Genomic DNA, 19,958 nt, shown 5'->3' on the forward strand with positions numbered 1-19,958 from the left:
GATAAATAATATAACGAATTGTCATCACTTTGTTTATTCCTTTTTTTTGATTTTATATAAAAATAAGTAAGCTATTACTGAGATCCGTAAACTTAAAAATTACAAGATCGATTAGTAGAAAAATCTACTTAAAACTTAAACAAGAATTATATACATTTTGTACTAGATAATGAAAGAGTGCAACAATTAAAATGAAGTATTCATAATTTAACAACGTAAACTAATCCGCAAGTAACTTAGGAGCATAATGCGAATGACGTCAGAAATAAGCTGACTGAAACGGATGCAGTGTTATTTATCCTTATCCTTAAACTTTTAAAAGGCCTACAGCTAGGCTCAGGTACGAACTAGAATATAAACCGAGATCTCTTGATCTGTAGTCAGAAATGCTAACCAGTTTAGGATATACGAGTATACGGATATTAAGTATACGCTTTTATAATATGATTCCTAAGGTAATTTTGGACCTACCAATGCATAAGTTTAAAGAATATGTTAAAACACATTTATTACAGCGAAGATTCTATACAATTGATGAATTTCTTAATGACAAGATTGCTTTGAAGCATCCGGCTCCGCTTTCATATCTCACAAGAGAGAAAAATTAATTTTAAAATGTAAAATGTAAATTGTTGATTTTTTTTATTTTTTTTATTGGCATTTACTATGTTCTACTTTTGTCTTATTGGTACTATACATTTATTGTTGGAGGTGGGCGTTAATTGTTGCGACACAGTTTATACTACTGCAACAGTTATCGTTGCACCATGTTTATTGCGTCAATTCTGTACCCTTACCAATATTCTGAATAAATAAATAAATGTTGATGTTGGAAATGAGCAACTGCTGAGTTTCTTGCCGGCTTCTTCTCGGTAGAATCTGCCTTCCGAACCGGTGGTAGATCCACTACACACAGACAGACTTGACGTTTCAAAAGTGCTTATATTAGGCCTACTTGAAATAGTAAATGAATTATGAAATTTGAACGAAGCAAGGCAATATTCGAGATCCAGTAAGGATGGCATAAACTCGAAGTTGGTGCTATGGCAAGGCTTCCCAACTTGGCCGCCGTAGAAAGTACATCACCCACTACCGGCCCACTACTGTGGCACGGGTTTCGTAACACAATGAGAACGGGTTAAGGTCGTAGTCCACCAGTTTTTTGATAGTCTTTGTGCAGCTTTCTAATTGGAATGAAGTGACAAACCGCCTGTTCGAGAAAGATTACTGAAGTGGAATGGTTTTTGGTACTTCAATATTAATCGTGAACACGTTTTCCGTATGTTCCTAATTCTGTATAATACAAAAAAAAATGCATATCAGTAGTTTTTTACTATCTGTAACTTCCGATACACTGAGGAAAAGTTAAAACAATACTTAGTATAGGATAGAAGCAAGCGTTACTTCGCGGAAATCCATAATATATTATGAAAATTAAGCTTTATTTGCTCTGGTGTAATTTATAATTTCTTCAATCTTTATTCTCCACACCAGACAGATCTTCGGCAATGTACCCTCTACGCACGTTTCGCTCCGAAACCGGAGCATCTTCAGGAGATTTTGACTTTACAATGAATAATTGTTAACAATTCTCAGAAAGATTCTCCTGCTGTTCGCGGAGTATAGCAAATTAAGCTTAATTTTCATAATATAAAACAATAGTTTTTATTTTCTCATTGCTATCGATAGTCGAGCAGAGATATTTATTGTAACGCAAGTTTTACCGCATGCCCGGCTTTTCGGCTTATAGCACTGACCTCTAATATACTTATAAAATAGAGGTCAATGGCTTCTAGGGTAGTACGAACATTATGGAAATTCAGAAAAAAAAACTAAACCGTATTGCACGATCAGGAATTATGATGGTATGTTCAAAGCATGCCTTCTAATTGCTTTTATTTTGCTTTGTTGAAAAATATTAAAACATACTTAGTATTATAGTATCTGTACTGCACAGATCCACTTTTTACAGAAAATATCAGAAAACACTTGTTTTTATCTATTTTGTAAAAAAACTTAACACTCAATAGAAATTTAAAAGATTCAGAACACATAAAAGTGTCAATGGCTTGAAAGATTGCAATTTTTGAATTCCGCCAAAATAGTGACGTAATTTAACAAAATGAATTCTAACTATAATAATCTACATGTAACAGTCATGAAGCGGTGATAGGCCCGGCCCAGTGGGTAGGACTTTGACTTCACTTTCGGAGGCAGTATTTCGAAATTCAAGCCTATTTAAGTAACCGAACACTCTTCACTCAGCGTCTTAGTTATACGATCAAAATCGTAATGCCATGTTTCACAAATTAAACCATACGCATTGGGCCATCAAGTGAATACGATATTCAAAATCTCCTTTCGGGTAACGTCTAGTTACAGCTTACGTTCTACAGCAAACTAATTCGTAACAATTCAAACCAGTTAATGCTCTGCATCTTCATAATCTCTGAAGGGCTTTCAACAAGTTTCTATGTGGTACGCCTATGTACATTTAGCGCGGTTCAGTGCGACCGCGACACTCCGTCAGTTATGTAAAACATTTCTCCGAACCACTCGTTGTGCTCATCCAGGTACCTAAAACAGTTAGAACTTTTTTTTCATTTTTCACTTTTCCTGGTATAAAGTATCTTATGTAACTCCTTTTTTAACTCTATGCCCCACATCAAATTGAATGGTTACTTAGTTAGGGCGTAAAGGACAAAGGACAAACAAACACACTTTCGCATTTATAATATTATTAAGGATGCTGTAGAGACTAAGATGGTAGCGGGTTAACCTAACTTGTTAAGGGTAACGCAATTATTTATTTATTTATTATTTATGTACCAGAAATGGTGATTACAAACATAAATATATGAAGTGAACAAAGGAAGCAATTATGTTAATCCCTAATCCGTTTCAAGGCGGCATCGTACCGGAACGCTAAATGGACGTGGTTGGGTGATAGCTAGACTCGCCGAACGCTCCCATCAGACCAGACCAGAGAAAATTCAGAAATTATTAAATTGTTCAAATTGCTTCGCCGAGGATCGATTCCACGACCTCCACTTATAAACCAGAGCCAACCACTGCGCCAGGAAGGTCGTCAACTAATTTAAAAACAAAAGCTTGATAACAAAATAAAGCTAAAACTTGCTCGTCTATTATTATCTGTTGTCGTGTTAGTACAGGTAGTGCTGAATTTATAGCATTGAAATGTGAGCTTTATCTCATATAACATAAAGTTGAATTTTAAGTGTGTGACGTGTGGGCAATGAGTGGTCGTATCATCATCACCATCCTCACATCAACCAATTTACGCCCACTGCTGGAAATAGGGCTTGTAGGGCTTTCGCAATACAACGGTCTCGTGCCGCTTGAGTACAGTGGCTCCCTGCGACTCGTTTGATCTCATCTGTCAACTGTTGGAGGTCTACCGATGCTGCTTATGTCTAACTTAGACTGAAATTCTATTTTTGAAATTAGAATAATAATTGGCACACCTAAAAGCCAAAAAAGAAAAAGTAGGAGAAGAATATTAATAATATAATCTATATTATGACATTGTAATGGAATTGTAACTGTATCAATAAAAAAAAAAAAAAATCTACCATAAATCTCGACATACTGGCACTTAAATATTAAAAAGTTTGCCGTGTCATATAACAAAATCTCTCATTTCGAGTTTTAGCCACTAAAAAAATAGTTAAAAATTATTTCAAAACTTATACTCACTGTACAAACATATCTATATGTTTTAATATAAGTTTCAATTTAAAATCGGGCATCTGTGTTGCATTTAAAAAGTCCGGCAGCTTTACTGTAAAGTAAAGAAAAGAAAAGAATTTATTTTATATAATTTCTAAATAATAATGTTATTACAATTTTAATTGAAGATTAAATTACCAAAGAGTCTTGCTAGATGGATGGCTCCGTAAACTCTACAGGGAAGGTGTTCCGTATCTTCGCGCGGTATTAATTGCCATTTTGCTACCTAATAAAAAGAGCAATTTTAACATCTATGTAATCGTATAGTAATGTTATGACACACAATAAGCATACAAAAGATCCCGAATTTCTAGCAGTATATTAAAACAGGGTGATGTTTTGGCTAGGTTGGTCTTCTGTCTTCAAGAAATTAATTGAATTTATAAATGAGTATGCTGTAATAATTAAGATCGAGGCAAAATAAGGACTTTTTTCGAATTAAACTAGCCTAGATATCTTTTCTAGGTTAGTGTAATTCGGAAAAAGTCCTTATTATGCTCCGATATTAATAATTTTTTTACTAAACGTCCAGCGTCGGATACACGCTTCGAAAGCGGAAGCAAAAGATACTCATTCAAGAAGTTAGTTATAAATTCAACTAATTTCTTGAAGACGGAAGTCCCACCTAACCAAAACATCATCTTGTTTGAATAATAATATCCTGGTCCTGTTTTCTTTTTTTACTATTATTATTATACATATATAATTTTTTATAAACTTAAAATGCATATAAAAATTTTCGGAACCGTCAGGATTTGAACCTTCGACTCTCTGGCAATCGCGGCCTGAGCGCTTTCTCCAATTAAGCTACGACTCTCCTACCGTCGATGCCGAAATTAGTATATGCCTTTCACATCAGTCTTATTGCAACAGAGCGTCGCAGGTTCAAATCCTGTCGGCTACGAAATTTTTATATGCATTTTAAATTTATAAAATTAATAACTCCACCAAGTGTAAGCTAAAAACACTAATAAAAATTAATAAAAAAAAAATATATTATTATTGTTATTTAATATTTTTTTTATAGTAATAGTGAACGGACCAAGCAGAGCGCCCACTTGATGGTAAGTGGAAAACATTCATCTATAAACAAAGCAACACTTCACTTCCTTTAAACGAATGTTTAATGGAAATGTGCCTGAAATTTACCGGCAACCGAGCACTTCAGACCGAAATTGCAACAATGCTGCTTAGCAGCAGTAATAAGCATGGCGACATTACTTCCCCGGACGAGTTTCATATTTATTTATTTGTTTTTTTATTTTTCTTTAATTGGAAAACCAACAGTTGTAGATTCTAAATACTTAAAAAATTGTTTGACTTAAAACTAATAACAGGTTTCCACAGATAAGTCTTATATAAACAAGGGTAACTGATAGAACCCAGCAAAAACGCAGCAAACTATAACTGAGTGTTGAGTTTACCTAGCATGCAACAGTTTATCTACTAAGTTGCGACGTACACTGTTCATATTACCATAAAATAAGTCAATTTCGGGGTCATTGTAAACAGAATTAAGAAGGCGAGAGACACGGATTACAAAGTAATTAAATCTATTCTTAGTTTTAGTTCAGGGTACGTGAAGAATATTTTTATACCTAGGTAATCGTGATTATTAATGTATTCTTTAATACATTTGTGATTTGGCTTATTTTCTATTATCTTTTTTTATATGAGTAATTAAAAGTTAATATAAATATGTAATAATAATTATTATACTAATTTATGAAACAGTCTCTGTTACCAAACCATTATAGAAGTTGGGAGTTTGATCCCCCTTATGTGCGTTTTTAGTAATAAAGTATCACTTGCTTTAACGGCGAAGGTAAAAACTTTGAGGAAATCTAGACATAAGACTGAGTATCGCCTGAGAGTTCTCCATAATGTTCTATCAATCCGCACTTTGCCAGCACGGTGCATGATGAACTAAACCGGCTCGATCTGACCTGTGCCCCTTTTGTAGAAATGGGTTGGTAATGATGATAAAGGTTTCCTTACTAGAAGAATATGATACCTTATCGAGGAGTTGCGAGAGGGGATTTCTTGCGGGCGTGGCGGGGGTCGGCGGCGGGCGAGCGGGTCGCGCCCAACTCTCGCTCATCGATGACCCACTGCTGCCAACACTGAAAAAACATTACACAATAAATTTAAAAGAATTATGGTGTGGGTCGGATCGGAATATCGGGATAGAATTAGAGACAATTTAGGGTGCTTTCTTCTGAATATTGTTAAGTGCTAGGGTACGAATATTTGGAAATAATTCCTTATGTTTCTTCTTTTTTTTTTTTTTTGGTATATTTATTTTACTTCATGTAGTGTTCAAATAAAGAATAAAAATAAGTGAATAAAGAATTAAGCCAAATTTGATATTAGGCACGTGGGAAAAATACCACTAAAATTACAAACGTTCTTTTATTATCAGAAAGTACATTGGAATTTACATATGACATAGCAAATATATGTAAAAAAAAATCTGGCATCTGAATTACATTAAAACATTGAAAGTAAAGTAAGGCACAAGTTTAAAACAATAATTATAATTAACCAAATAACATTGATATTCCACTATCAAATAAAACTTCGGTCAAGACATAACGGACCCTGGCACTTGGTTGAGATAAAAAAAAACACACACAGAAGATAAGCACTGGATAGCATTTATTTATTACTTAAATAACTAAACTCTTGTTCGTGATGCGAACCTTCCAATGGTCTTAGAGCTATTTGTGCTCAGGAGGTTAGCCAACCGGCAGACAGAAAGAATAGGTAGGAATGTAGCTGGGCAGCATTTCGGCTAATACCTGAACTGGGTATCGAAATTAAACTCGACCTCATTATTACGCAAATCAAAAAAAGTATGTAGCAATATTATGCTAGTATATTGTGGATATAACAGAATTAATAAGAAGTAATAAACGAATAAGAACAAAAGACTTTAATCTTCTCTTCAATACAAAGTTCCAGAAAACACTTCTGGAAAACGGTCAATCGTTTCCCCCGATGAGCCCCATCTCCCCGGAGATGGAAACATCCATCCATTCCATCTCCCCTGTAATAATCCGTCAGCTACTGTCCGTCCGAAAAAAGAAAACTAATCGTAGTTTTGAGTAGAAGCCGAGGAAAAATATTTAGTGATATATTTCACAAATATCACTTGTTTCTAAAGTATGGCTCAGATGACACTTAATTCCGCTCTCAGAGTAGACTGACTCAGTGGCGTCGGACACCCTGCTTTTAAACTGCTTCGGAGGCCTAGAACCTCTTTCAGTTGGAAATCATAGAAGGAAATATCTAGAAACGTTAGAATTATGACCATTCTTTCAGTTTTTTGTTGTTTGGTATATACCTACTTATTTTACAGAGTCGGTATCTGTTCGGTGTAGAATCGATATGCTTTAGTAAAAAATTAAACAAACCGAATAAGACAGTACATTGGATCCGTGAAGTGTTAAGAAGGCTTTTTTTACGCACGATCCTGAAATTGAATGCATTTTGGGGGGTGTTTTTGGAGAGTTCTAGAAATAATCAGGTCCAATTCAATCTCAATATACTGTATAGAACAGTGTATGTTCACAATCACATATCACCTGCACGTCTAGCATGGGCCCGAGAGTTTTTCTTAGGCCCACGGCCTTGGGCAAGTGGATAAGTAAATTTTATCACTTCTCATTGGATATAAGTGGGGGAATACAATTTCTGTTTCACCCATGCTAGTGCCGTGCTGATGGTAATAATGGTGCAGCCAAAGCCAGGTTACCAACTGAAGGGTAAATAAAACAATTATAAGTATTTACCATTAATAACACTTAACTTTTGATTTAGTTTTGAAAATAGGACTGAAGCTCTTGTTTATTCCATTTTTTATATGTATATTGAGTTAGTTGAATTATTATTAAAGTCCATTCAACAACATAAAATAGGCATGATTGATACCCTTCTTCTCTTACTAAACTAAACAGAACAGAATTAATGTGTTTCGAAGTTACTGTTCCAAAAACTTTGGGTTCTAATTACTGACCTCGAAGATAGTGTTTCAAAAGTTCGTTGTTCCCCCGTTGAGGTAGAGGGCGCTGGTTCTTCGTTTTCTGACTGCGAAACAGCCGACTTGTGTGAACGGAGTCTGTATAAAACGTGTTATAACGATACATTATTCGTTTGATCATAATTACCGAACCCAGTCCGCTTAATCAAAAGAAATGCCAAAAAAGTCAACATTTTGAATTAGTTTTGTTCTATAACTCCGTTTCTAGTAGAACTTTTGCAGTTCAACTAAAAATAGGACTGAATTAATTCCCTTTTTTGTATGTATATTGAGGTAGTTATTTATTAACTATTCTTTTAGTCTATTCAACAACATAAAATATGTATGATTGATACAATGCTTCTCTTACTCTTTAATCGTGTTAAAAAAGTGTCTTTGCAGGTTTTGAAGATGATTAGATAAATTGATATCATTTAACAATCCGTGGCTGAAGTCATAAGAACGATTTATTTTGAATTTCCGGGAATCGGACGCTAGGTTTTACTTTTCCTGTAAACTGACGTTTGTCTACTTTAACACCAGCACTGGCGCGCAACTAAAGTCGTTGGTCTCGTTTATTATTACCAACGTGTGGTCATTTTCGTGCAATCAAGCCAAGCCGCATTTAAATTGTCACTTCTTGACTAGTATCTGTCCAAAAACATGAGACAGGAGACCTGTCCCATTAGTGGAGGGTGTTTGAATGAGGGTGATTATGAAGTCTATCAGATAATGGAAGTGTACTTGCCTTCTAGCGAGACTGTATAATCTACTACTAAACTAGTATAGATGTTTAAACAAGTGTTTGGAGGCCTAGAATACAGTTGCTCCTGCATTCATCATCATCATTTCAACCGATTGACGTCCACTGCTGGGCATAGGTTTTTTGTAGAGCGTTTCAAACTCCACGGATTCTGGGCCGCTTGTTTCCAGCGTTTGCTGCGACCAACGTTGCGTTTACCGGTGCGGGTTGCCATTCCAGCACCTTGGATTCGAACTTCCATCGGTTCTCCGAGCTATGTGCCCCGCTCATTGCCACTTCACTTTCGCGGTTTGGCTACGTCGGTAACTCTAGTTCTTCTACGGATCTCCTCACTGATTTGATCACGTAGAGATATTCCTTACATAGCTCTTTCCAGCGCTCGCCGAGTGACCCTGAGCCTTCTTATGAGGCCCATAATTCGCGCCTGCATTGCTGAGATATTAATAGGATGGGGATGATGATGAAGACTTTTAGTGATACTGTATGATCTACTAAACTTGTATAGATGTTCAAACAAAAGTTGGGAGGCCTAGAACGCAGTTGCTACTGCATTGCTGAGACATTTATTAGGTAAGGTATCCTTAGGTAATTTTGGACCTACCAATTCATAAGTTTAAAACACATTTATTGAAGCGATGTTACTATACAATTGATGAATTTCTTAATGAAAAGGTTGCTTGGAAGCATCCGGCTCAGCTTTCATCTCTCGTGAGATAGAAAAATGAATGTTAAAATGTAAATTGTTGGTGTTGGAAAAGAGCAACTACTCAGTTTCTTGCCGGCTTCTTCTCGGTGAAATCTGCCTCCCGAACCGGCGCTAGAGTCACTATAAACCGACAGAGTTGACGTTTTAAAAGTGCTTATAGAGTAAGCATTCTTGAAACCAATATATTTTTTTTTATTCCACTACAAGTTTGTCCTTGACTGACTGCAATCTCACCTGGCGGTAAGTTATTATGCAGTCTAAGCTTGTAGCGGGCTGTGCGAAAATCGATTAGGAGTATGACTACCATACTCCCTGTATGGTAGTCATACCCCTAATCGAGTTTAACGCGACATCGCACCGGGACAATAAATCGCTTAGCGGCACGTCTTTGTCCGTAGGGTGGTAATCAGCCACGGCCAAAGCCTCCCACCAGACAAATAAGGGGCCATCTATAAATAACGTCACACGAAATTATTATTTTTAAGTGTGAGGGAGTGAACTACCTTCTAGCGAGGCTGCGTGATCGCGGTGCAGCCCGCGGCTCCCGCTTCGTGGTGTCTTCGTGCCTCGGCGAACTTCTGGTACCTTCGCTGCTTTGTTCTCTCGTCTCTTCGCTTTCCGCCTTTTCTGTTTCCGCTTCCGCCTCTGCCTGCGCTTCCGCGTCCTCTGCCACCTCTTCTTCCGCTTCCGCTTCCGCTTCTGCTTCTGCTTCGGCTTCTATGTTTTCCGGGGCTGGCTCTGAAAATAAATACTTATATTTTAAACGCGCAAGTTTCTTTGTATGTCCTTACTTCACCCCCTACCGAGCAACAAGTCTACTTATGTTTGGTGTACAGTTAGTTGGAAGTACGGAGAGTTACATAGGCTATATTTTTAATCTCCGCAAAAAACGGTTCCTATGGGATTTGTATGAACGCGGACGGAGAACGCGGGGAACGGTTTTCTTACTGGCTCTAAAAATCCATACTTATATCATGAATGCGCAAGTGCGTTTCGTTGTTTGTCCTTACTTCACCCCTTAACGAGCAACAAGTCTACTTGAATTTTGGTGTACAGTTAGTTGGAAGTACGGAGAGTTACACAAGGTACTTTTTATCTCTGAAAAACAAACTTTTCCTATGGCATTTGTCAAAAACCATAATAAACGAGGACGAAGAACGCGGGCAACGGGTTTTCTTACTAATACTATTAATGCGAAGGTGTGTTTGTTTATCTTTTCTATACGCCCTAACTAAGACACCAATTGACTTGGTTTTTGGCATAGAGTTTGTTGAAAGGAAGAAGAGTAGTGTATTCTGAACGCTACTGTTTCTTCTGGGTTAAACAAACGGTTCCCACGAGATTTGAAAAAACGGTGATGATCGCGCGAAACAGCTAGTATATATATATTGTAACCTAAATTAGCTATGCGGCTTTAGGATTGATACCGAAAACTAAACATAATTTTGTTTTTTAGCCATATTAAGAAAAAATGGCGTAATAAACCGAAGGGATAAACATTATATTAAAAAAAACATTTGCTACGCAACTTTTAAGTTTGACGAGTAGCTATACAAAGTTTTCATAAAAAAATACGCGGTGACAACCAAAAAAATTAAATTGTCTAAATTTAAGTCAAATGGAGCCTTATGTATCGAAAACTGACGAGCATTTAGTTTTCGGGAAATACAAGGTAACAGATATAGTTTATGTTCAGGTTAGGTTAAGTTGGGTTTTTCTTTATTTCTTGAGATAACCTTTTCAAGATTAAGTAATCCTTTTTTTGGTTACGAATGGTGTTGTGTGAGTGTACTGTGTGCATAAGTTGCGAAACTTATCCTAGAGATTAAACTTAACTCTCGTATCATTAAGATTATTAATTAATAGTGAAAACTATATTGGCTTGTGTAAGATGTATAATTAATCTCGATTGTAAGATCAACAGTAAATTAATTATAGATTTTTGTTTTTCAAATAAAAAAGAAAATATACCTTCTCCGTTTTCTGCGTTTTCCGGGTCTGGCGGTAAATGCGCGTATTCGGGAACCTTGGGGCTTTTTAGGTCCTCTTCTACCGATTCCGCCGTAGCGTCCACGTCGTCTTGCGATGGATCCTGGTTCTCTTCGTCCTCATCGTCGGGCTCTGTCTTTATATCAGGTCTGCAAAATATAATTTTACACACCACTCGCTCGCCTGCCTTATCACATAGCATGGTCATCTAAAGGTAAAGCGTGTCATAACATTCAAAAGCCATAGGAGGGGTTGTAATGTGATTTAGTTTAAATAACATCCCGCTTCCGAAGAAATTTCTGATCTTTCCCATATTGCTATCTCTCTTAGACGATATATCACTCTTTTCATAAAGTATGGATTATGTACCTGTGATGTTGGGAAGGATGTACTTTACTCTAAAAATATCTTAGTTTAGCAGAAATTAAAAGTTGTTTTCATTGCAAATTATATTTGGTGCAGTGGGCAGCGACCCTGCTTTCTAAGTCCAAGGCCGACTACTGGAAAATGTTTGTGTGATGAACATAAATGTTTTTCAGTGTCCGGGCGTATATGTACATTATATATGTATATTACAAGTATTTAAATATTCCTTTGATGATTGATGATGATGATGTGTGTATTGTCTTAGTATATTTATATTTATTTATTTATGTAATAAAATTGTTTCCCGCCAAAACACTCTCGGGGTGTCAAGGCCTCACTCGTGACATAGGCAAATTAGAGCTTTTGTAAGTCTATAGCAAAAGATTATTCATTTGATATTGATAACAAAAAAAACCTAGCAACTAGTTTGAAATCATAAAATACTTTATACCCGTGAGATTTCCGAGTTCAAACGGTACAAAATTATGTTTATATAAAAGTGACGTCATTATTTTCAATCCGGCGTTTCACTATTCATTGTGGATGGCTAGATCTTGCAGTTTTATTAATTGAAAATAAATACCAATGTCACTTCGAATATAAATACAAATAAATATGTTTAGATTATACATGAATCATAATACAATATTTTAGCAATTCTTTACCGGAACATTGCAACAATGGAATATGGAGCTAGTTCTCCCCCGGACGAGCTCTATCACAAAATACTCTAATGCTTGTACTATTAGTATGGATACAGTGCAACTTACTCGTCGATATATTGGCCGCACATCTCGTAATACTGATCAGCTTCCTGTTTGTACAATAGGTGCCCGCGGAGTATGAAATCGAAGTAGACTCTCAACCCATCTGCCACTTCTCTGAGTAAATTTAACCTGTAAAGAACCAATATTTTCTCAGGTATCCTCTCTCATAGGATAGAGGGCCGAACCTTCTCGAAGATGAAGACGGCAAGGTGGCGGTGAACACCATCCCAAAATAACCCGGGTGATGTGACCTCAGGGTCGCGGCCTGTTAGAGTGGGCGCTGTTGTTTTGTGGGACAAGCTGCCGTGCGAAGGATCGGCGTTCTTGGGAGTTTGCTAAGCTTCCCAATATAGGCAGAGGGTGGCCAACGAGGGTGTTTAATGGTCAACAATCTCACATAACCCAAGCTATCCCCCGGAAAGCCGGATTGGACAAAAAGATAGTGGACTTGACAGCCTAAAAACCATATCTATACATTAAGGTAGGTATGTTTTTCCACTTTAGTTCGAAAAGAGATAAATATATGCTCTACTAGCTGAAACTCATGACTTCGTTCGCGTGGATTAAGGGTTTTTATTCCCGCAGGAATTCTCTTATTTCCCGGGATAAACGGTGATCTATGTTCTATTCCATGTCAAAGGCTACATACATGCCAAATGTCATCCGACTCCGTTCAGCCTTATTTGCGTGATTGTTTTACAATTATCCAAACTTTCACATTTATCTCATATATATATTTCTTGTGTGCGTGTGTATGTCACTGAACTCCTCTCACTGAAAAATTCATTCAAACGGCTGGACCGATTTGAATGAATTTTTTGGTATTCGTTTGGGTGGCACCCTGGATGGTTTAGATTCACAAATCAGCCCGACAGATGGCGCTGGGGTCTGCTAATAATAGTATATTAATAATACGTATATAGTAGGATATTCAGCGCCGGTGCGCTAAGTCAGCGTGAATGTGAAATTAAAATCAGATTATTGCCAATTACTGCGCGGGTTACATCGAAAATTAATTCTAAAATGCTATACACAACCAAGACGGTTTATAAAAATTATATAAGAAAGACAGTATCTCATCATCATAAATAATATAATGAGTTTAGTTAAGGCTAAAAAGGCTCAGTCACTTAGAAGGCGATGGAGAGAGCTATGCTAGGAGTATGCTACGTGATCAAATCAGAAATGAGGAGAAATTTGAGTTACCGACATAGCTCAACACTTGTGTTCTGAACTAATGGCCGTAGTTGCCGGTCAAATTACAGGCACGTGAGGCTAAACACGTACGACTCAGGTTGATGGACACAGGTGGTGTATGCTGTTCTTATTGTTGCATGGTTTGTAGGCGACGGTTTTCCACTTTACATCAGGTGAAATCAATAAATGATTATTTAAAAAAAAACGTGTTAAAGTGTGCACGTCATCTACACGTTCGACATTCAATGCCTAATTGTAGCCAAGGCTTGTATTATACTTTTCTCAAATAGTGTATATATACACTAGAACTCAACTTGTTAACTTTTACTAAATATGTATCATATTATATCGAATAGTAATTTGAATAAATAAAGATATGGTACAGACACGCATACACCCACACACGCACACACTTATAAATAAATAAATAAGTAATACCGTTTTTTCTCTAATCTCGATGCACATATGGAAAGACACATACCCCCAAGACACGGGAAATCCTAGTTCGGGGGTCCAGGGAATTTAAGAAAAACATTTGGACTTTTAAGCAAATAATAACTGTAATTATTATTATTATTAATTACAATGTCTTTTCAAAATCTATGACGGACGATGAAGGACAATTGTGAGAAATTGTGTTATTACCTGCATGAAACATCAAGCATGTCTGGCTTGTGTGTGGGATCGTGCCTCGCGCGGGGCGGGTTCCACGCGCCAGCGCGCGCAAACCATTTTACGAAGGACTCAAGAATCTGGGCAGCGCACGGCGTCGCAGGCAGTCTGGACAACCTGCCACGTTTCACTACCAGATGGTAGTCGAATGTCAAGCGATCCCTGAACCAAATTAAATATGGAAAACATTAAAAAGAAGACATTAGATCAGAGTGCCTTATGCCTAGTGTGAGTTTTTCTACCTACATTTACCAATTCGATCGATTCGTAAATTATGATTTATATAGTATCGGAGGCGCCACCTAGTTACAATACTGGGAAACCGCACTTGATTACGCGTGAAAGTACACTACGATTTAAATAGTGTCGAAGGAGAGTCACCTCGTTACAGCGCCATCTAATTCCAATATTGGGAAAACTGACACTAGATGGCGCTCTTTCGATACCATTTTGTAATTATTCGTACTTAACTTACGGCCGACCTGATGAGTAAAAGTAGGTAGAAAATCTCACAGTTGGCACTCAGTTCGATCCCTTGCACACAACTCGTAACTTTTCGGATTAACTATATTATAATTAAAAAAATTTTACGACATCCATGTCAAAAACGCTAAATATAAAGAAAGTCAGCGATATGGGGACATCCTCTTTTTTACACAGTCGGTTGAAAACGAAACTATGCCAAATTAAATTAAGTTATGTTGTTTTTCACCTTTTTGAAAAAATAGTAAATTTCATTTTAAGAAAAACTAGAAATTATTAGTAGTCCATTATGTAAGTTACAACACAAATCAAAGAAAACAATTAGTAAAATAGAATCGTAAAGGAAAAAATAATTTTATAAAGTAATTATGGAACTGAGTGTTATTAATTTTGAGTAGTTATACTACTACTAGCGCCATTAAAGATTCCATCCATCGACGACAGATGGCGCTGTACAACAAATATGATAAGATGATGTTTGAAATTCATTTAATATAGTTTAAAATATTTTATGTATCATAAAACATGACTGTAATGGATAATAAGATCAGTGTTTTTTTAATAGACGGCTAAAGTGATATTGTTTATACATATTTTCTTTAAAAGAAACAAATTTCCTAACTCACGCTATTGAAGTTTTTTAAATATTTGGGTATATATGGCTGGCAAAGCAAAGAAATCATTGTGTCTATTGAAAGGAGAGACGGTTAGCACTCCCCTTGACAAGGATGGAACACATAAAATGGTGAAGGCACAACTTTACCACAATTTTTTTTTTTAACAAGTTCTTAACAGAACATGATAAATTTACTCATTTATTTTAATAGATTAATGAAGAGTGTTTATGATTTTCTTTTACTTTAATATTTTTAATGTTCACCATAAAATATTTTGAAGGTTGACTGATTATTTATTTATATTTTTATATATATAAAAAAAACAGATACCTCAGAGCAGAAGGTAATATTATACTAGCTCTGCCAGCATTAGAGTTGGGAGGAGAATTGGGTTGATTACTGGATGCAGACCCTGAAGAGGAGTCTGTGTCACCTGTTTCGCCTTCTGCTTCTGAAAAGGAATTCAAAGTTCCTTTGCATAAGTGATTTATATACTTTTTAAGTTTTATACATAACAGAACAGCTCAGTTTTATATTAAGATCTACAAGAATAGAAATTAATATAAAACTATATATTGTTGATGGGGCTATAGGTTAGCATGGCCAGGTTTAGCTGGTAAAATATATTTTAAAATATTGATTCGGATTGTTAAAAATATTGATTTTTCCTTCAACCAAATAATACTTTATGTTTCAGTGGATAATCACTATATTGCTAACATTAATTGTTGTAAATGGTGCAAAAGGCAAGGAAATAATAACTAACAAATTTTTTTTTTTAATTATTTGTTGGTCTATTCACCGTCTGGATCAGGTTGTGTGCTACTGGAAGACCCATCATCACTGAAGCCATGGCGGGGTCTTTTAGCTGGCCCTGAACCTGAGGTTGTACTGTTTCCTTTTTTGCGTTCTCGTCTGTACAAGTAAGCTCCTCTGAAAAATAATTCTACCTTTTAGTTTCTCAACGTACAATTAACAAGCCAATGTTTTTATTGACAAATTCTCTAGTGCAGTGGTGCAAGCAATTGCTTTATAGGTGACACGTCCTGGTTTGTTTACTGTGCTAAATCAATTTGGAAATTTTTAACTTCTTAATTGATTTAGAGGGTCTCTGGTTGATTATTCTAACTGCCACTGCTAGTTTTCAACTTTCTGGCAATGATGAACTGTCAAACAATATAGCATTCTCATAGAAACCAATTTAGAGGTTCAAATCTAATCTAAAACATTGCCATATTCTTTTCATCTTAGACTGTATTTGCTATTAGTACTTACCATGGAAACAATACAAAGTTTTTTTTGTATCGTTTCCATGGTTTAATGTATGTAAATGCCTTCATTATCATCATCCTAGCCTATAAATGTCCACTCTGCATTACAGGTCTTTTCCCTTCAAGAAGAGAGGGAACTAGAGCTTCAACCCTACCACTGAACCAATTAACATAGGCAGGTTTGAACAATTATTATAATCACTTGTTTTTGAATAGTGCTAATAGTCAATGTTTCTAACCTCCTAGACTAGAGGCAGATTTAAATAACTAATTAAACACTTAATAAAGAACTTTTAATTATTACAATTGAAGCTGTGATTTTTCAGCAAGATCTCTCTGCAACTGCCTGTTCTCTTCTGTGTCCTTGAGCACAAAGTCTTCACTCACACAGCGGTCCCAAGAGGAATTCCAACCTTGGAAATGTATCAGATATTCGACAGTTCGCCGTCCTCTCTTATCTTTACTCTCTATTACCTCCAAAACCTGGTGTGTAAAAATAATTCTTTTTTGTAACTTTATGACATAAATTTAGTTTAATTTCTAAGGTACATATTTCAGCAGTAAAAATATAGTCTTTAAATTGATATTGCACTCAAAATGTTCGAAATATTAGAAGCAGACAAACCTTTGAATCATACAAAACTTTTGCTTTCGTAGGATCTGGCTCATAACATAACACACGCTCGCCTTCGCTGAACTTATAGCGTACACCTCTCGTTGAAACCATTTCTGACGCTTGAAGAATTTTAATGTGTTTGTTATATTCTTTGAAACAATAAGAGAGTCACTACTAACACAACATACATTGGTGGGCCGGCGTTATGACTTTGAAACACAAAAAAACATTACAAAACCAAACTTCAGTCACACCCCGCTTGTTATATTATTCTATAAGAGGTATTCGATGCAAACGTTTTGGGTGTTTGTAGTATTTAGAAACTTTAGTTCAATTCTTGTTACTATTTAATAATTTGATATCGGCACCAACGCATTCAATGGATGTACACAAAACTGGCGTAAACAAATCAGCCGACAGCGAGAAATAAAAATATTTTGACACTTGACATAAGTTGGACATTGACGGAACGACAGATTAAAAATAATTTCGTTCGTAAATAATTTATACGGTAGCTACAAAGAGACAGTAAGACACAATTTGGCATCTATGCTATACGTAAGCGAAGTGTCAAAGAATCCGTTTATCCCGTATACTCCTTTCCTGATTTGTACACCTTAAGTCATCACTCTCTTCGTCTGTTCCTTCCTCTACTGGGCTGGATCCCATTTAAAATTTCTTGTATGATGTACGTGCATCCCTGACTTATAATCCCATTTATTCATAATATTAACGAATGTGATAAAATTAATGCGAATTATATTAGGTGAATTTAAAAAACATACAAACTTCCAACCCCTGTTTTACCTATGTATGGATAAAATATTTCCATAATTTCAGGTTTGTAGACTTAGTAATTACAAAATGAAGCATTTACATGCATCCCCTGTTTTACCAGTCGTAAAAGTGATATCTAAGAAAAAACATATATGTATTTTTTTTTTTTAATTCCTAACCTAAATGCGAATTATGGCGTCTCTTATCGCAAAAACATAGGACTTACATAATAAACTTCCAAAGCCTTATTCCCCCTTTACGGGTAGATTTGGATAAAATATTTTCTTAACTTGACGACCGACTGGCGCAGTGGGCAGCGACCCTGCTTTCTGAGTCCATGGCCGTGGGTTCGATTCCCACAACTGGAACATGTTTGTGTGATGAACATGAATGTTATTCAGTGTCTGGGTGTTTATCTGTATATTATAAGTATTTATGTATATTATTCATAAAAATATTCATCAGTCATCTTAGTACCCATAACACAAGCTACGCTTACTTTGGGACTAGATGGCGATGTGTGTATTGTCGTAGTATATTTATATTTATTATATTATGTTTATATTAACTAATGTTTGTGCTTTAAAAGAAATTTACTCGTATTTCCGAATTATAGAATATTCAGAATAATCTTTCGACCCCTATTTTACTCCCGTCTATAAGGATAAGGTGATATACTAACCTAAACGCTAATTTTGGTGTCTCTAATCTCGACAACAAAGGACATATTTCGATAAAAAAAAATCTGGACTGATTTGGTTTCTTTCAAAGCATAGACTTGAAAGAAACCAATGTTCTAAATTTCAGGTTTGTAGACTTAACAAAAAAAAAAATCTGAAGAAACTCATCCCCTTAACATTTGGTTGGTTGGCAGGTTATGTTTTTATTTATTTACATATTTTGGAAATTTAACTATATTTTAAGAATTTAACTATTTCTATTCACATATTTTGGAAAATTACCAAATTTCGCCCCAGAGGTAGTTATGAGGTTTATAGTACTGACTACCGCTTTCGGTAATTAGAGGGTGGTAAGAAATCTAATATGTGAAAATATTGTGAAACATAACGTATGGTTTTTTAATAATTAATACTTAGTTTAAAAGTCATACGCATAGACAAAAGTAATGTACTTTAAAAGGTCCGCAAGCCAAAGGTGTGCATAGGTACCATGAATCAAATTGCGCAAGCGGTTGGCCCGCGTTGTCCCAGTATAACGTCGTGGGAACAAGACAAATATCAAGGCTGTAGATTCTTACAGTAGACACATGGCTTTAATTAGTTGTTTTATCATCACATACATAGTTACTTATGTACCTCCGGGATTTATTAATCTTTCGTTTTTAAAAACATGCGATCACGTCTGATGGTATCAACAGGAACTTTCTCTTTATGTTAGTGGCCAACACTATATTAACTATAACCTACGTTTTAGGTGACTTGTATGTTGTACCGTAGGATATCATGATGCAAATGAAAGCGCTTGAGCCCATGTACGGGATTTGGTTTATTAAATCGATATCACTTGTCGGTTTTTACACGGAGTAGTAAGTACAGTACGCTAAAGTAAAGAATTGCTTGTCGGTGTCTTACTGGTAAATAAATGGTCGACGCAGGAATCTCTTTTAAATTATGAATTGGTTGAGAACATGATTTATAATCTACTTATTTGTAAACTTTGTATAATAATGTTTGTTGGTGGTAAATAGATGTAACCACTTATGTGCTTACTTGAAACAGATCTATTAATTCGCTTTCATAACATGATGTAAAAGGACTCTTGCAATCTCACAGATCGTAATCAATTTAAGTAACCTAAAAACGATTATTCCCTATGTGGCCCCCTTAGTGGTGGGAATTGAAAAATTTACATAAAAAAGTTTGCCATCAAATGCATAAAACCAAAGGAAAAAAAACGTGCGTGTATTTATGTACACGCGTTAGAAGTTATACTTCTTTGGCGT

At 35.8% G+C, this 19,958-nt stretch overlaps 1 protein-coding gene and 1 non-coding gene across 2 annotated transcripts; one reads left to right on the top strand and one right to left on the bottom strand.

The window, feature by feature from the left end:
- Positions 1–1,617: 1,617 nt before the first annotated feature.
- On the bottom strand, positions 1,618–17,618 carry LOC120633936 (protein male-specific lethal-3). The gene is made up of 13 exons (XM_039904364.1): positions 17,228–17,618; positions 16,907–17,085; positions 16,134–16,264; positions 15,662–15,782; positions 14,205–14,393; positions 12,366–12,491; positions 11,212–11,378; positions 9,744–9,978; positions 7,769–7,870; positions 5,765–5,873; positions 3,889–3,976; positions 3,718–3,802; positions 1,618–2,577 (listed from the first exon to the last, which is right to left on the bottom strand). The coding sequence occupies exons 1-13, from the start codon at positions 17,327–17,329 to the stop codon at positions 2,505–2,507; spliced, it is 1,707 nt and encodes a 568-aa protein (XP_039760298.1). The 5' UTR covers positions 17,330–17,618; the 3' UTR covers positions 1,618–2,504.
- Positions 15,399–15,489, top strand: LOC120634022. Its single transcript, XR_005659228.1, has one exon. It is a non-coding gene; the product is annotated as a U6atac minor spliceosomal RNA (small nuclear RNA).
- Positions 17,619–19,958: the final 2,340 nt, after the last annotated feature.

Source organism: Pararge aegeria, chromosome 22 (assembly GCF_905163445.1).
Source record: "Pararge aegeria chromosome 22, ilParAegt1.1, whole genome shotgun sequence".
NCBI classification, from domain to species: domain Eukaryota; kingdom Metazoa; phylum Arthropoda; class Insecta; order Lepidoptera; family Nymphalidae; genus Pararge; species Pararge aegeria.

Bases quoted from the DNA above. Each gene is read 5' to 3' on its own strand.
- LOC120633936 (XM_039904364.1), bottom strand. From the start codon at position 17,329: ATGGTTTCAACGAGAGGTGTACGCTATAAGTTCAGCGAAGGCGAGCGT. The intron at 15,783-16,133 runs GTGAATAGACCA...ATTCCTTTTCAG, and splicing joins CACACAACCTGATCCAGACG to AAGCAGAAGGCGAAACAGGT. The intron at 3,803-3,888 runs GTAATTTAATCT...TTTACTTTACAG, and splicing joins CCATCTAGCAAGACTCTTTG to TAAAGCTGCCGGACTTTTTA.